At 38.0% G+C, this 18,073-nt stretch overlaps 1 protein-coding gene across 1 annotated transcript in view; it reads left to right on the plus strand.

Annotated features, from left to right (window-relative positions):
* Positions 1–3,169: 3,169 nt before the first annotated feature.
* The window catches only part of CNTNAP5 (contactin associated protein family member 5), a 974,910-nt gene continuing 960,006 nt past the window's right edge, over positions 3,170–18,073 (plus strand). The window contains 1 exon segment of the mRNA XM_043992699.1: positions 3,170–3,331. Within this exon segment, the coding sequence (XP_043848634.1) occupies positions 3,250–3,331 (82 nt within the window). The 5' untranslated portion in view covers positions 3,170–3,249.

An 18,073-nucleotide genomic window follows, 5' to 3' on the forward strand; every position in this document is an offset into this window, starting at 1 on the left:
CAGATAGTATTCAAAATAGAGTAGTTCATTAATGTCATGTCAGTGACCCATATGGACTCTTGTGACTTTAAATATTTTAGGCACTCATATATAATCATGAATATTCTCTTTTCCTTTAAGTTGCTTGCAGTAGAACATAAGCCCCCTGAGGGCATGAAATCAATTGTATTGTAACATTTTATCCTCAAAGCCTAGCATTGTGATTCTCAATTAGGAGGCCTTTAATTAGAGCTTGTTGAAATAATGAGTCAATGAAGGAGCCTCCTAAGAAAGCATACAAGAAAGGCAAAGAGCATGGCATGGGGGTTCTTAGGTTAAACTTAATCCTTTGGGTTTGGTAATGATATTTTGTGTGTCTTCTTGTCCAGATGAAACATAACATACATCTGTGTCAAATTTCTTTATGTAAAATGGGGAAAATAACTGTTTTCCACCTGCCTTTAAAAAGTGTTGCCAAGATGAATGAGAAGAATTATTCACTGGTTATCCAGGGGCCACAAATCATATTATTATTTAATTAAAAACAACATGGAAACACAGGCAGAAAACAGGGTGAGATTACATAGTTTCAATTGTAATATTCCCAAGGTAGATTTATCAGATCCAGTTAAGAATTTTATGAAAAAATTTCAATAGGAAAATATCAATCTAGCTGAAAAGTTTTAAGAGAGATTTAAATTCTTCTCATAAAAATTATCTGTAAAAAGGCCATGAAAACATGACATTGTTTATGTTGATGGCATTGTCTATGAGAACAGTTGTTTACCCTTCCTTTCATAGCCTCAGTGTTCTTATGGAAATGTTAATAAATTTTGGATAAATATATGTTGTTGATTTTAATATGAAGTTCAATTTCTTTGTTGTATGTGACTTTGTATATGCACATTTATGTATGGTTCTCAAATATTTACTAATTACTTGAAGATCATCTGATTCTGGGACTAAAAACAGATTTCCCTGATTGCCCCTTCACATTTAAGAGGGCTCTTCACTGATAGTGCTAGAATCATTTTAAATCATTCTGCTTGGAAATCAAGTTTATGTTCATTATTTTAAAAAAAATTATTTCAATTGTCATACAGAAAGCTAGTTTCTTTGGTAGAATGCAATGAGACAGAATGGGGAAAGCACTGGGAATTAGCTTCCCATTTTCAACAATTTCCTCATCAGAAAGAGGAAGATTTTGGGTAAGATGATCTCTAAATTTCCTCTAATTCTGACATTCCATGGTTTCTTCTACTTGAGTTTTGCAACACTGATCTTAAAGCATCAGCTTGATTAATGTGTATGTGTTTCCAAAAAGTCCAGTGGTCTGAACAGTGTATTTTATTTTGAAAATCCCAAATCTTGGTAAGGGAGAGGAATTCATTCATAACTAACAGGGACCTACCAATTTTATCTCCCCTCTGTGACTAAAACAGGATCACTAATGGTTTTCTACACTTCCATACAGCACCGTTAGTTTGAGTATGAAACACAGACAAATAACAAAGTTAAACCTCATGAATTCTTCAGTTGAAGATGCTACCTGAAGAATACATCACAGTTTACTAATAGCTACACAGCTGGTATTCATGCAAAACACAACCAGTATATGCATCCTACAGAGTCCACCATGGTAAATTTGACATCATAATATTTTCCCCTGAGGAGAGGTTGAAAAAAATATAACCCCTAATTCTGACTCTAAGCCAGAATGGAAAAGTAAGTATAGTGCTTTACTTTGTTAGGGGTTGGCACAATTTCTTAAAATCAAAATAAGTTCAATTATGACAAAGCCTCAGACATTCCCTGTATAGACTAGAAGACCAAGGCTGGACCACACATTCTAATTTGGAGCTTTTGACATAAATGAAAGGATTTCCCCCTTTTTTGCCTTTGTGGTAAAGCCCACAGATCCTAGCTTGCCAAACTGCATCATTCCTCTCTTCTCCCTTCAACAGACACTGATTTACCCCTGGGAACCAACTAGAGGCAGTAGTCTCTGAACTAGATTGCTAACATACCACCCCTTATCAAGAGGATTAAGAGTGTTCAATTACAAATAATATACTGGACAACAAGAAAAGAGACATAAATGAAGAAAATCATAAGGCACAGGGGGAAAATGGTATTGAGATGGGGAGGGGTGGGGAAGTAGAGGCATAAGTGAGAAAGGGTGGAGGTTAGAAATCAAATGATACATATATATGTGTTTTATATATATATATATATATATACTCACACACATTTTTTAGAAATATATGCAGCCTGACAATATCAGTTTCCTTCCCCACAGAGAAGATTGACAAAATTTAAATTTTGTTGTCCCCCCAAACCCCAATAAACATCTTAAATAAAACCGTTCTCCTTGGAAGTCTTTCCTTAAGAGCTCCATCACTCTCCTCCTCCTTTTCTGCACCTTTTAAAAATCCCTGACTCTGCCAAGCTTTGTTTTAAAAAAATCCTCTACTTCCGTGTGTGTGTGTGTGTGTGTGTGTGTGTGTGTGTGTGAGAGAGAGAGAGAGAGAGAGAATCCCTTTCTCTTTTCTCCCCTGTCTTCCCAGGTAGCTTATGTGCACGGCTGCAACTCCTCTGCTGCTGCGGTGGCGGTGGCGGCTGCTGCTATATTGCTGCTATCTGGGCTGCCTCCACCTTCTCAGCTGCTGCCACTGTCTCAGTCACTGATGTTGCTGTTGCCTCTTGATGCTACCACTGCCTCTACTACTGCCGCTTATCAGGAAAGGCCTGCCTTGTGGGGCAAAGACCCGCCCAGTCAACCTTCTTATAGGCGATCTAGGGGCGGGTCTCCAGGACTAGGAGGCGGTGCAGCGCCACCCCACTTGCCTATAAGGAGCTGTACACCGCCCGAGTGCTGATTCCAGCCCTCCTAGCAAGGAGGTGGATTCCGTTGCCAGTAGATCTCAGCAGCGCTTGTTGCTGCAGTTCGTTTGGGGTTTACACCTTTAAGGAGTGGGGGAAGAGGAAGAAGAGGAAGAAGGAAGAACAGCAGTTGCAGCAGAAGCAGCAGTAGCCCGAGGAGGAGGGCAAGGAGGAGGAGGAGGAGGAGAGGCAAGACCCCCCAGTGACCATTTTGGTCTTCAGTGACTGGGTTCGGGATGGAGTGAACAAGCTAGTGACTGGAAGAGGGGGGGTGGGTCGGGGTGGGTGGGGGGGACACTGTGCAAAGGCTAGAGAAAAATTAAAAAAGGAGGCTCGACTGGTCCCTGCGAAATTCGGGATTAAATTGGGAGAGACCGCTTGAGGGAAATGGATTCTGTACCCTCACTGGCCAGCGTTTTGACTTTACTATTCTCCGTCCTGTGGCATATAGGATCTACAGCTACAAACTGTAAGTAGCCAGGGTCGGGGGAAGGAGCTGGGAGATGGGGAAAAACTGACGTTAGGATAGACAGTTAGCCGCCACCTTCTGTATATATCTTATTTTTGCTTCTCTTACTCGGTTAGGACAGAAGCTGCCAATAGGTGTGAATCTCTTACTCAAATCATTTTAAAAGTTAGCTATGTTTAGATTTCCCCAGCTTTGCTAGGTCCCTTCTCTTTAAATCCTAAAATGCAAAGTTCTGAGCAAACTGAAGGGCTTTGCTCTTATCCTGCAGCTAAGACTACCCTCCCAGTTCCTTCCCTAGCTGGGAACCTTTCCTCTGACCCGGCTTCTCCAGAGAACAACGCTTGGCTCAGATTGTATGACACTTGGGGTTGCTAGCATTAGAAAGATTCTCTGAGCCACCTCTCGCAGTGACGGTGGCTGATTTCTGAATGCAGCTCAGATTTGCAGTATACCCAAAGCACTACAAAATATGGCTTAAAAAAATTCCACCCCACAACCACCACCACCACAGGCAGATTCATTTTGGGGTCTCTAACAGACACAGGGTATCACTCTTTAACAGTGATTTGATTATATCCCTCACAGAAGAGACATAGCAGGATACGTGAGCTGCACAATCAATGGCTAGTCCCATTTTGGAGGTAGAGATTTGAACCCCCCTCCCATATTTGTGACAACACATTCATGATTAACCAACACATGTAAATGCCAGAAATCTAAGGCTAACCTCAATCAATGCAGAATTGGTGTAGTGAGGATGAGGCTTGGACAACCAGAAATCCCGCGCCACCTGCACTGTTTGTTGTGTATTTAAAGAACCCAGTTCGTCAAACTTGAATGAATTGTCAGACCTTTGAGAAGCTGAAGACCAACTACTTAGCTCCCTCTGCCAGGCAGGGGAAGCTGGAGTTCAAATGCTCTTGAATCTCTGAGATGAAACGGAACACAATTAAGCCATTTCTGAGGTTTCAGAAGACGATCTTACAGTATTTTCCAAAGTTTTCACACCCCCTCCTCCAATGTTTGGGCAGGGTTCCTTATAATAGCATGGTTGTAATCATGCATGCTGAAATGGGTGGAGGGGTATTGGTGCCAAAGTAAGCCCTTCTTCCTCTTTCACACTGCCCTTGGTGCAGTAGGGCACCAATTTTATATGTAGTCCTAACAAGACACACATCTAGAAAGAACAAACCAGGGATGTTCTAAATAACTGGGATAACCCCAGACAGCAACATTACTTTTATCACTAGTCAGAAGTTCAAAACGTTAGAAATCCACAAGGCTTATTCACAAGCCCTTATAAAGATTTTATTGAAGTTTGCAAGCTAAGAAGGAATTGATAGAGGTCAGTCTCTCTAATAGGAAGATTCCAAATGCCACTGGCATAAAAATTAGGTCAAAAAATAGGTAGGGGCAGGAAAGCATCTGCTGAAGCTTTGCCTGTGCTTTTGGTTTTAGGGGCATTTTTTTGTTTTTGTTTTTTAAATGAAATTGATCTCATGGTGTCTTAGAAAAAGAATCTCTTCAGACTGAAATTGGTGTGAGGAAGTTAAGTACTGAGGTAGTTTTTTTCTATCTCTTAGAACACTAGAGGTCAGTATTGCCTTAATGATGCAAAGGTGTGGTGTCAAAGTAGCTGAATTTTCCATATTTCATATTTTTGTATATGAATAAACTGATTACTTTGAATGCAGGATCAAAGTGAGAATGAGGGAGGGGAATGTTTTCAAGAATTTTCTCTAATGGTAGCTGTTTTGTATGGGAGAGTTTTAATGAACAGAAAATATGTAAAGAAAGGCATTTTCTTTAAATTATTTGAATTATGAATCACATGTTTTAATAATGTGTATAAATGCTAACTTCCATGGATTTAAGACTGAAGATTGTCATTACTAATGCAACAATAAAGTCAGTTTCAAATATTTAAAAGGAAACTTTGCAGTAAATGAGTTTTACTATTTCATTAATGACAGTTTAATTTCTGTTTCCAATCAACATTCCTATTTAATATACACATACAGCTTCCTAAACATTTTTGAACAAGAATTAAGGCATAATGATTAATCTTCTTATTATAATGTACAATATTTATTTCTTCACAGAGAAATGAGTTACTAGCAATGGATTAATCGTGAACATAGTTGTCAGGGGTTCTTAGCAGTTGTGAGTGATGTAGAGCCTATGAAAATGATGATCAATTGATCCTAATTCCTCTATATTTTGGGGTCCACACACCATATTCTTGAAATGTTAAGAGTAATGGCTTAATATGTATTTATATTCGTTTATCACTAGTGTAGTTGAGTATTTAGAAACACAAGTTGAAAGGTATCCTAGAATGTTAGAATTGGAGTTGGAAAGAAACAAAGGCCAAGAATCTACCTGAAGCATGAATCTTATCTACATGTCTCCAAAAAAGTGGTCACTCATACAGTCTTTGCTTGAACACTTCCAGTTGTGGTGATCTCAATATCTTTCAAGGTAGCCCACTGCAGTTTTTGAGAGCTGGAGTCATTATAAAGGTCTTCCTTTAAAAAGAGTAAATCTGCCAAAATTGATTTTCACCTAGAATGAAATAAGTATAGAAAGCCTACTAAATATTTTGGAAGGCATTTTCCCTCTCATATTTGCTTTTTCTACATGCCAAAATGATATTTCAAATCCCTTGAGAGTTATTTATTATGAATTGTTTCACCAAGAGTCTTCATATATGATAAGACAAAACAGATTTCATTTGGATAAATGATATCTTGTCTTTTATACAGTTCATATGCTTATATATACAAAAACCTCTATTTAAAACTCAAGTCAAAATTCTGTTATATATTCCTTTAAAGTAACTAAGAAGAAAAAATCAAATCAATTATGTTGAACTAGAAAGTCATATAGACAATATCTTTGGAAATACAAAGATCACCAAAAAACTTTCTTAAAACATTTCAAGTTTTCATGATATCAAATATTTATAAAGTATACATTTTAGATTTTCCCTAAAGATATGATTTAATTTCCCAAATGTAGTGATAATTGCCCAATATTAAATGGAAAATCACTTTACCTACAATTCTTAATCTATGACACCATGAAGAAACAATGTGACTATTTAGTAAGCTAAAGCCAAAGAAAATCCAAAGTTTAAACAGCTAGAGTTGTGGTCCTACTTATGCCACAACTGCGCTGTTAGAATATGGTCCTGTTATGCAATAGCTTTGTGCTTCAATCCATTCATTTACAAACCATAATTTCATAAATTATCAAAGAAAAAGAGTAACTAATGACCTTTAATTCTGAAAGAAAACTTTAAATGTTACTTTCTATAGAATACTATCTACTGCCACAATTACATCTAATTAAGCAAATGCAATGAAAGTGAATGGTAACAAGGAGAATGGCATATTTGAAATTATTTTAATAATAAATATCAATAATTGATGCCATTTACCTGATTGTTATCTTAAATTTATCTTAGTCTTCCAAAAACATCAAGATTATTGGCTTATATATATTGAAGAACACTTAATGGCAAAGGCAAATGAGATGCTAAGAAGGTACCAAGCCTTGTCTTTTTGGGAGAAGAAAGGACTCCACTTTAAATATTTTGGAGAAACCAATTTGGAACACAATTTTAAACCGTAAAGTATGGAAATCCACAAGACCTCTGAATAGGAAAACAAAAACAAAATTCCTAGGGAGTAAGGAAATGATCATTTTAGCATCCACTAAGCCCTTCAAGCATCTTTACATGGCATTTAAAGACCAACCTAAATGAAGGAAGCCAGCGAGTAAATGTTTAAATTCATCCAAATAATTTTTCCCATGGTGAGATGGACTTAAAAGGCTATAGTAGTATAAACTTCCACTGGCCAGCCGATAGAAAGAATAATCAAAATGAGAACAGTTATTATGCAGTTGAGACTTATGAGAACATTAATCTCCATGGATATACATTTAAACAATTTCATTTTTCTGTCCTTTTGAAGAATGATCACTAAGCTTATTGTCTTTTATCCATAATTCCATGCCCAACCTTATATGTATATGTATACACACATGGATATATATGCATATACACATCTATATGTATATACAAACAGATATCTATGCATATACCAGCATATATGTATGCTTATACACATATTTAATCACTGTAGTTTTCATTCAACTATGCCCAATATCTGAACTCTTTTCATTAAAACATGACAATCTAACTAAATTGTGTTCTGTTGTGATGTATGTTTGGATCCATATAGATCTTGCCTAAAAAGGTTTATTTATTGGAGGGACCTCATTATAACATAAGCATAACAAGGTCCCAGCAGCAGTTCCTTAAGCCTGGAGTTGGTAGGAGAAACCAGTGTAGATATTTAAAGTGAAGGATGACGTTCCATTATGTATTTTTTAAAAGAAAACAATAACAACCCCTCCCCAAGGGGGAAAAACCATTTCTCTCTTATTCAAGGAGACTGTGTTTTCATTCTCATTCTGTAATTAGCTTTGTGTGGGACCTTGAGCAAGTCATTTTCACTCCACAAAGTCAATTTCTTCTGCCACAAGATGAGGGTCGTGCCCTTGACATATAAGGCTCCTTTCAACTACAGACTAATTTAAATGTAGATTTTGTCCTTTGGATGTCAGTCCTAACAGGTTCCATTTGACAACAGATTCTAAGGAAAAGTGCCTAACCAATTCCAACTCTTTTTATAAGCAAAAGTTCCCAGCTTGTGTAAGAGAGTCTTACTTTATACAAAAAATAGTTATTACTTGTAGTGGCCCCCAAAGTACTGAAAGGTCAGCTATTGATAATACTTTTATGTGTATAAAATAGGAAGTAAATTGATTTGTAGTCAGTAGTTTGAAATGCACCATTTACTAGCCATATGACCCTGGACATCACTCATCCTCAATTTCCCTATATGTAAAATGACCATAAAAATTCTTGCCATACCAGCCTTGTGTGATTATTGTTTAGTGTAAAGGGTATTGTAAATGTTACCTTCTGCTGTTACTTTTTAGCATCACAGTTGCCATATGTGAAATATAAGGGAACAGAAGTACAACTATTTCACCTATACTCATAAAAATTAAGGAATTGCTCATGAAATCTAGGTATGCCCAAATTCTGCTTTCACATCTTTCCTCTTATGAGAGCATGCTTGACTTCTTATTTATGTGTTAAAAGACCATTTGCTACTAAAAGAGAAATCGTTTTCAACCAAGAGATTATAGTGCCAAGTTTGAGCTAATTTTATTAACTTGCTTTATGAAATTTTAATGAGCATTTACTATATAGCCTAGAAAATATAGTGGAACTTTGCTAGAGACATAATTTGTTATGCTACCCTAGTCAGTATGAGGTAGCAATGGTATAAATCCCATCCCATGGGGCTTAGTTAAGAAAGTCCCCAAGAAACTTATTATGAAAAAGTCCTAGGTCATGGACCATGGGATGATATATAGAGCTTCAGCAGATATGACTCAAATGCCAGTACTGTGGGTATACGGATAGCTTTTTTTGGTAATACACAAAGTTTGATGGGGTCTGCCCTTAACATCCACGTTCCTTGAGATAGAAAGAGATACAAACTCCTGAGCTCAGAGAAGACAATACTATGTGTTTTCAAATGTGTCTATGATTGCCTCCATTCATTTTGACAAATGAGGGCTATAGATGTGAGCAAAGATGCTCTGTTTTCTGAAATGAAGTTATTCTCCGGGAAAACCAAACTACTGTATTCTCAGTGCACTATATTTCATATTTGCATGACATTTGTATAGCAAATGCTGTCTAGATCCATCATCCTGATGGATCCTCCAGTCCCTAAATTATGCTGGGTTTTGTTGGCAAAGTGAAAACTAGTTTAAATTAAGGAGTGTGTAATTAAGCCTGAACATCTCCATTCTCATCCCTCTGCTAGAAAGGTAAGTAAGCCAGAACATCATTACCAGGATCAGGGGCATGCTTGGTGGATATAGTAACATAACAAGCTAGGAGTGCCATGTTGATTTTCTATCATTGATAATTGATTTGCTGGCATCAATTTGGTGTCTCTCTATTTCTAACTGCTTTTGTGTACTTTCTTGAGGGTTGATTAATGCCATCTGTTCACTGGATCATCTGAATTGATTGAGTTTTAAGTGATGACAGCAGTAATGCAGAAGCTAGAAAGAAAGTGAAGGGAAATGCCAAAACATTGTTCATGATGTACATTATTTTTAACTACCCACCCTTGGAAGCAGTAAAATCCCTCAGAAGGCACTCCAAGGCAGCAGATACCAGGCTAAGAGAATTTTTCTGATGGACAGATGTTATGTAGGTGTTATTCCTAAGGCATTATTCTCTAAAATATATATGTAATTTCTCTCTTCTCTCTCTCTCTCTCTCTCTCTCTCTCTCTCTCTCTCTCTCTCTCTCTCTCTCTCTCTCTCTCTCTCCCCATCACCACCCACCTGCCCACCCTCTGTGTGTGTCTCTCCCTCCCTCCATCACTCTCTTCTCTCCCTCCCTCTCACTCCCTCCTTTCCTTTTTATCTCTCTTTCTTTCCTCTCTGCCTCTCCTTCTCCCTTTAACTTCCTACTCTCATGAAGTTATTAGGCATTTTGCTTGTATTTGGCAAATGTTTTCTTCTTGAACTAATGATTATATTAAAGATAAGAGAGCAAAAGAGGGGGAGTAAAAAGCCTATTTGATAAAAATGATGAATTGATGTATCCACATGGACAAATGTAATAAAAATTAATTCCTCCAGAACATTGGATTACCAGAGCTACCCTTATGCATGGGTGGAGTGGGCTACCTAATGTGTTTTTTGTATGCCTGAGAAAGCCCACCTGTCCCTCAAAATGTGTCTCCCACCAATTTATCTAATACCAATTACAATGACTTAATGCGATATTCCCTATTCATCAATTAGGATTATAATGGGGATAACTGTAGAGAAGGAAACAGAGAAACTTACCTTTAAACTAATATGTAATGAAATATCAAACAGCTGGATGTTGACTGAGGAAGGACTCCTGGGTTCCTTGGGTTTGTCAAAGATAACATATGCTACATTTTTATGTAGAAATTTAATCTGCCAAAGTATGTTCTTTGTAACAGTTTTTTGAGGTAGATAATGCAGGTATTGTTATGTCCATTTTATGAACGAGAAAATTGAGCCCAGAGAGAATAAATTATGTCCTATCAATTGCATAGCTCATAAGTATTGGAACAGGAATTTAAACCCAGTTTTTCTGACTCTTGAGTCCAGTGATCTTTAAACTACAAATTTCTTTGGATGGAAAGGATTAAGTAGGAGAAAGGTAATGGTGCCAAAGATTGACACTTCCATATTCTCAATTTTGACTGTGTAAGGGATAACATTTTACATGTTTCCAACATGAACAAATGGAATACGAGTCTCCCATTACTAAAGGAATCTGTCTTTCTCAAACCTCTAAAGGATAGAAACCTCCACAACAAACCATTTCCTAGATGGAGTTACTGTCATGACTTCTTCTTTGGAGTTCAATTTTCCATTTCAATGAAAGAGAAAATGGAGCACTATGGCCCCCTCTTTTGTATAGAGAGCTGACTGACTGCCAAGAAAAATGGAGAAGCAAATTCATTTGTCCCATAAGAGAAAGATATAATATTTGATTTCTTCCTTTGGGCACAGACTATAGATGAGTACAACCTCAACACTAAGGTCTGTGCTACATGTAACTGAACAGTAAATCTAGTAATAGTCTGTCTTATAAAGGACAACAAGGATAAGAAAACTTAAGAGAGCACCTTATTCAGAAAACCAACAAATGAAAATATTCAAACTACTACCAAAATGAAGAAGCAAACATAATGTGGTATGGGAGATAGAATGTTTAACCCACCTTCTGTTAGTAATTGAAATGAATCAGAAGAGTTTAAAAATTATTCCAGCTCATGCTTAGAAGACACCAAATCATATTGGGGTAGAGAAAGTAGAGAAGTGATACAAGGTTTTCTCCCCATTCCCTAATCAAGTGGTATCCATTGCTGAGCACATGTTTTTTGTTGTTTTTAAAAGAGATCATAAAATCCTGGCAATGTTGGGAATCTTGGAAATCACTGAATTCTTCAATTTACAAAAGAGGAAATTAAGGTCTAGATGACTCAAGTGAATAATTCAAGGCCATATATGTAATATGTGTCAGCATCAAGGCAAAGAATCCCAATGTCCATATACAGTGGTTCCCTCTGACCCTCCACTACACTAAATTGCCTCTTTCTTTCTCTCACTCTGTCTGTCTCTCTCTGCCTGTTCATATGTCTCTCTCTGTCAGTGTGTGTGTGTGTGTGTGTGTGTGTGTGTGTGTGTGTGTGTGTGTGTGAGGGGGATTAGGGAGAGGAAATTGAGAGTGATGATAACATAGGAAAGCAGATTTAAAGGAGAGAGGTTAAGAACCTGAAGAATTAATTTGATAAGAAAGAACAAAACAAAGGAAACTACAGCATAAATTTTAAAATACATAGACTTATACACATATATGTGTATATGCATACAGTTATCCCTTCCATACCATGGAAGTTAGGGACACAGAGCACCCATGACCTGGAAAATCTACATACTTTTTTTTTGCCTTCTCTTCATACTAGAGAAGAAGTCTGAATTATTATGGTATTAAAAGATAAAAGATGTTGCTATTATACAATTCTATACATATATCTTATGCATTCCTGAGTTTCTAAACTTTTTCTGTGTCTACTGGCCTTTGTGTGTCATCTGTGGCTTCTGCAAACTCCCTAAAAAACCCCATTTAATTTTTTAGTTTGACCCTAAATTGAAACTGAGATGGGTGAAGTTGGAATGTGGAAGGGATAACTGTATACATACATGCCTACATACATATCTACATGCAACCATATATGCATACATACTACACATGTATGTGTGTGTTATGAATGTATATGTATATATAGATGTATATGTCTTTGTATCTATCTTTGTTGCTGTGGTTCAGTCATGTTTGATACTTCATGACTCCTTTTGGGTTTCTTCTTGTTGTTGTTTTGCAAAGATACTAGAGTGTTTTACCATATCCTTCTCCAGCTCATTTTTACAGATGAGAAAACTGAGGCAAGCAAGGTTAAGTAACTTGCTCAGGATCACATAGCTAGTAAGTATCTGAGTCCAGATTTGAATTTAGGTATTTGTAACTTCATGCTTAGCACTCTATGCATTGTGCCACCTAGCCATCATCTACCTATCTATAATCTATTGGTCTTTGTATATCAATCTGAGCTGGTATGTATGCATATATGTATATGTATATATATACACACATATGTACAATATACAACATGTACATACATATATACTTATGCATACATACACACATATAACTGAAAGAAGGAGAGCCTAGTGGACAGACAGAAGGATCACTTCATTTGACCTATCTCATTTGATATGGCTCATTGATATGCTCCTTTTGACAAGGCAAGCCCCAGGGTAAGGACAATTATGAGATTGACGAACATTGTCTTTAGTTCTCCTTATGCATCACTCTCTCTTCTTCCCCTATGAGATAAAAATGTTCTTTCCTATCAAAACACTATCAGGTAAAGATCTTATAAGTCAGTTCCCACTATCTATTTTTCCCACAGAGGTTAGAATTTTAATAACTTAATATTTTATTTTTCCCCATTTAGGTGTAAAACCACTTTAACTTTTTTGTTAATTTTGAGTTTCAAATTTTTTCCTTCACTACCTTTCTTCCACTGAGAAGGCAAGCAATTTGATATAGATTATACATGTTCTGTCATGCAAAACATTTTCATATTAATCATATTGTGAAAGAAAACACAGACCAAAAGAAAGAAAGAAAGAAAGACAGACAGACAGAAAGAAAGAAAGAAAGAAAGAAAGAAAGAAAGAAAGAAAGAAAGAAAGAAAGAGTATGCGTTGATTTGCATTCAGACACCATCAGTTCTTTCTCTGGAGATGGATAACATTTTTCATCACAAGTCCTTCAAAATTGTCTTAAATCGTTGTATTGCTGAGAATAACTAAATCATTCACATTTGGTCATCACACAATATTGCTGTTCTTGTGCACAGTGTTCTCCTGGTTCTGCTCATTTCACTTTGCATCACATCATATAAGTATTTCCATTTTTTTTTTCTGAGACCTTGTCATTTCTTATAATACAGTAGTATTCAATCACAATCATATGCCACAACTTGTTCAGCCATTCACCAAATGGATGGACATCCCATCATTTTCCAATTATTTACCAACAATAAAAAGATCTGCTATCAATATTTTTGTACTTATAGGTCCTTTTACTTTTTTATCTCTTTGGGATACAGATGTAGTAGTGCTATTGCTAGGTCAAAGGGTAATTATCTTGGGTATAATTCCAAATTATTCTACAGATAGGTTGAATCAAGTCACAATTCCACCAATTCATTCATATTTGTTTCCCACATCTCCTCCAACACTTGTAATTTTCCTTTTCTGTCATAATTAGCCAATCTTTTAGGTATGAAGTGGTACCTCAGGGTTATTATAATTTGTATTTTTCTAACCAAGCTAGATTTCTTTTTTTCTTCTGAAAACTGCCTATCCATATCCTTCGACCATTTATCAATTGGGGAATAGCTCATACTTCTTATATATTTGACTCAATTGTTCATATATTTGAGAAATGAGGCCTCTTAAATGGACGCCTTACTTCCAGTGTCCTCTTTCCCCAATCTATCCTCTTCAAAGCTGCCAAAACAATCTTTCTAAAGCCAAAATCTGACCTAGTCACTACCTTGCTTAAGAATCTTCAGTGACAGGGAAGGATTTTGGGAAGTTGGTGGAATAGTTCAGAAAATTCCAGGCGCTCCAAATTTCCTCCATATCAAGACAGAGTTTAACCTCAAAGTAAATGTACAGCATCAAAAATCAATAAAAGTCAGTGTAAAGCAGTTATAATTATTTTGAATTTCCTTCCATCCTATATTCCCCCATTTATCCTTTTCTCATTCTCTTTTCACCTAGTTCATCCTCAAAAGTCTTCCCCAATCTACCCTTTGTCTATCGGCTGCATTCTGCATTCTTATCCACTTCTTCTCCTAATTTCCTGTAGGCTAAGATGGATTTCTATATCCAAGAGAATGTGTATGTCATTCCCTTGATAAGCCAATTCTGCTTAGAGTAAGGTTCAAACATTTTCCTCCCTAATGTCTGCCCCTTTACCCTCTACTGTAAAGGATTTTTTGTACCTCTTTTATGTCAAATAATTTACTCTATTCTACCTCTCTCTTCCCCCTTCTCCCAGTGCATTCCTCTTTCTTACTCCTTAATTTAATTTTAATTTTTTAGATATCATCCCATAATATTCAATTTACCCCCATGTCCACTATCTATGCATTCTCCTTTTAACTGCTCTAATAAGAGAAAACCTTTTAGGAGTTAAAACTATCATATTGTCATATAGGAATGGAAACAGTTTAATCTTATTGATTCCCTTATGATTTATCTTTCCCATTTAATTTTTATGCTTCTTCTGAACCTTGTATTTGAAAGTCAGATTTTTCTATTCAGCTCTGATATTTTCATCAGAAATGCTTAAAAGTCCCCCATTTCTTTGAATGCCCATTTTTCCTCCTGGGAAGATTATAATTTTGTTTTGCTGAATTGGTAATTCTTGGTTGTAAGACTAGCTCTTTTGTTCTACAATATTTCAAATGTCATTTCCTCTGCTCCTTTAACATAGAAGCTGCTAAAACGTGTGTTATCCTGAATGTGGCTTCATGATATTTGAATTGTTTCATTTTGGCTCCTTGCTCTATTTTCTCATTCACCAGGGGACTCGAATCTGGCTATAGTATTTCTTTGAGTTTTCCTTTTAGGATCTCTTTCAGTAAATGAGCATTGGATTCTTTCGATTTCCATTTTCCCTTCTTGTTCTAGAATATTAGGGAAGCTTTCCTTGATGGATTCTTTTTTTTTTCACTTAAAGCTTTTATTGGCCATAGTAATTTCCCCCACAAAACCTTTCAGAATACCTCAAAGTTCTTAGGATGTCAAAGTAGAAAGTTAAGAATAAAAGGAATAAGTTTAAGGGGAAAAAGCAGCAACTTGACAAAGGAGCCTCTGAGCGCCACGCCCCCTTTACACCTCCTTCTTCTCCAGTAAGATTTTATGCAGCTCGTTGGCGTCCTCTGTGGTCTTGAACGGGATGAGCATCATCAGTGGGAGGGTAGCGCTCTTCTCGCTGATGGGAGAGTTGGGGATGCAGACGATGAGCACGTTTTTCTTGCCTGTTCAGGAGCAGGGCATATTGGGAGGAACCAGGACATTCAGGAGTATGGTCCCTAAATTGGTGTCTGCTGGAAAGAGAAGCTGGGTCTTCTGTTTGGCAGCAGATTTCAAGTGCAGGGTTTCCATGCCCTTCTCTTTAAACTCATTATCTTTTTTGTAAAAGAGTTTGCACTTCTTGGAGTAAAAGGCATCCTCTTCCTTGACTTCATTCAAGATTACTTTGGGTGTCTCCTCGCTCTCTTCCACTTGGGCACCTTTGCCTTTGCCAGCAGCTGCATCCGGGAGGCCCTCTGGCATTTTGGGGGAGAAGGAAGAGGCGGGGCTTGCCTGGGTCACCTCTTTGCCAAAGATGCCCGTGTTTCCAGGAGAGATGGAGAAGTTTGCCATGGGGCCAGAGCCCAAGGGGCCCAGGACCGAGCTGTCGACTTTCTGTCCAAAGTGAAAGGAGGCAGTGGGCGAAGCTCCTGTGGCCGGGCCACTTTCTTCTCTGATGGCGCTTCTGTTTGCTTTTCCGCGGCCGTTTAGGCTTTGTCCGCGTGAAACAAAAGGGGAGTGTCTTGGGAGTGCTGCTGAGATGGGCCCGGGGTGGTGGGCCCGGCCAGGGTCCCAAGGAGCTGCCTGCCGGCCCCCATCTCCGAGCCTCTGTCGCTGCTGTTGCTGGGCACCTGCTCAATGCCTGTGAGGTATCTCTTGTAGTCTTTAAAGATGGACGTCAGGTCACAGAGCGGGTTGGTGTCCATGTGCTTGATGATCCAATCGCGCACAGAGCAGTTTAAGGCAGCAAGCTGTCTGTGGTAGGCGCTGGCACCACAGGCCTTCCCCTGTGCGCCCTGGTGGCTGTCCCCGTTGGTCTTAGGGCTGGTGGCCTTCTTGTCCACCCCCCAGGGGGACGTTGGGCCATTGGCGCTGGCACAGCCAAAGGTCACCTTTTCTGCTTAGGGCACCTTGACGGGTGCTTGGGAGGGCACAGAAGGCACGCTGCAGCCGTTGGCCAGGCCTTGCAGAGACTTGATGCTGGCGCCGCCGAAGCCGGTGAGTCTTCCTCCTCCTCCTCCTGGAGGTGTGACCAACCCTTTGAACCTTTTAAAGGCCCCTCCACTTTCAGATTCCAAGGCCACATTCCTACACTTCACCTTCTTGATAGCTCTGTTCTTCAAGACTTCCTCGCTAGCCACCGAAGACGTACCCACCTCTTCCACTGCATCCTCTTGATCCCAGTTCCTATCTGTCAGCTCCTTCTCTGCGTTTCTTTTGGCCATTTTCTCGTACCTGCTAGGCAGCTCCTCCTTGCTCCCCGGGCCTGGCTGCACAGCACCCTCTTTGATGTATTCTTGAAAGGTGATATCTACACTCTGTTGTTTTTATCATGGCTTTCAAGTCGTCCAGTAATTCTTAAATCATCTCTCCTGAATCTATTTTCCAAGTAATTTTTCCCCCAAGGTAGATATTTCAGTATTCTTTCAGTATTTTGATTTTGTTTTATTATTTCTTTATGTCTCATGAAGTCATTAGCTTCTATTTGCCCAATTCTAATTTTTAAGGAATTATTTTCTTCAGTGAGTTTTTTTACTTCCTTTTCCATATGGCCAATTATACTTCCTATGGGGTTCTTCAGTGAATTTTTGTAACTCTTTTCCTTTTTAGACAATTCTGTTTTTTAAGGAGTTCTTATATCTGGTGGATTTTTGTACCCCTTTACAATTTTGCCTATTCTGAGTTGTTTGAGTTTACTTTCTTCTATATTTTTTGCGTCTACTTTAGCAAGCTATTGCCTCTTTGACTCTTTTTAAATGATTTTCTCAACTCAGTCTCATTTCTTTCCACAATTTTTCCTCTGTTTTTTATTTTATTTTATTTTTATTTGTTTTACCTCTTCCAGGAATTCTTATGTGGCCTGAAGCCCATTCACATTTTTTTTTTGTGGGGCAATGAGGGTTAAGTGGCTTGCTCAGGGTCACACAGATAGTGAGTGACAAGTGTCTGAGGCCAGATTTGAACTCTGATCCTTCTGAATCCAGGGTCAGTGATTTATCCACTGTGCCACCTAGCTACCCCCAGATGCACATTTTTCTTTGAGGCTTTGAATATAAGAGTTTGAACTCTGTTGTCTTCTGAGTTTGTTTTTGGATAATTCCTGTCAATCTAGTAACTTCTATAATCAGGTTCTATTTTTATTGATGTTGTTTCCTCATTTTTCCAGTCTAATTATTGACTTTTAACTTGATGTTAAAGTTGGGTTCTCTTTCCATGGTGAAGGACATACTGCCCAAAACTTCAGGCTTTTATGCTGTTGTTTTTAGAAGTACTTCTGGGATTCTGCTAGTTTTCAGTTCTTCCATAATAGTATTTTCTAAGGAGAGGTTTGTTTGCTAGTGTCCCGGCCTGTGCTCTGGTCTGTGAGCTACTACAAGCACTCTTTTCCACCCTGGAACTCTTACCAGGGTCATAGGTCCTCTGCAGTTGCAAGCT

Source organism: Dromiciops gliroides, chromosome 3 (genome assembly GCF_019393635.1).
Source record: "Dromiciops gliroides isolate mDroGli1 chromosome 3, mDroGli1.pri, whole genome shotgun sequence".
NCBI lineage: Eukaryota > Metazoa > Chordata > Mammalia > Microbiotheria > Microbiotheriidae > Dromiciops > Dromiciops gliroides.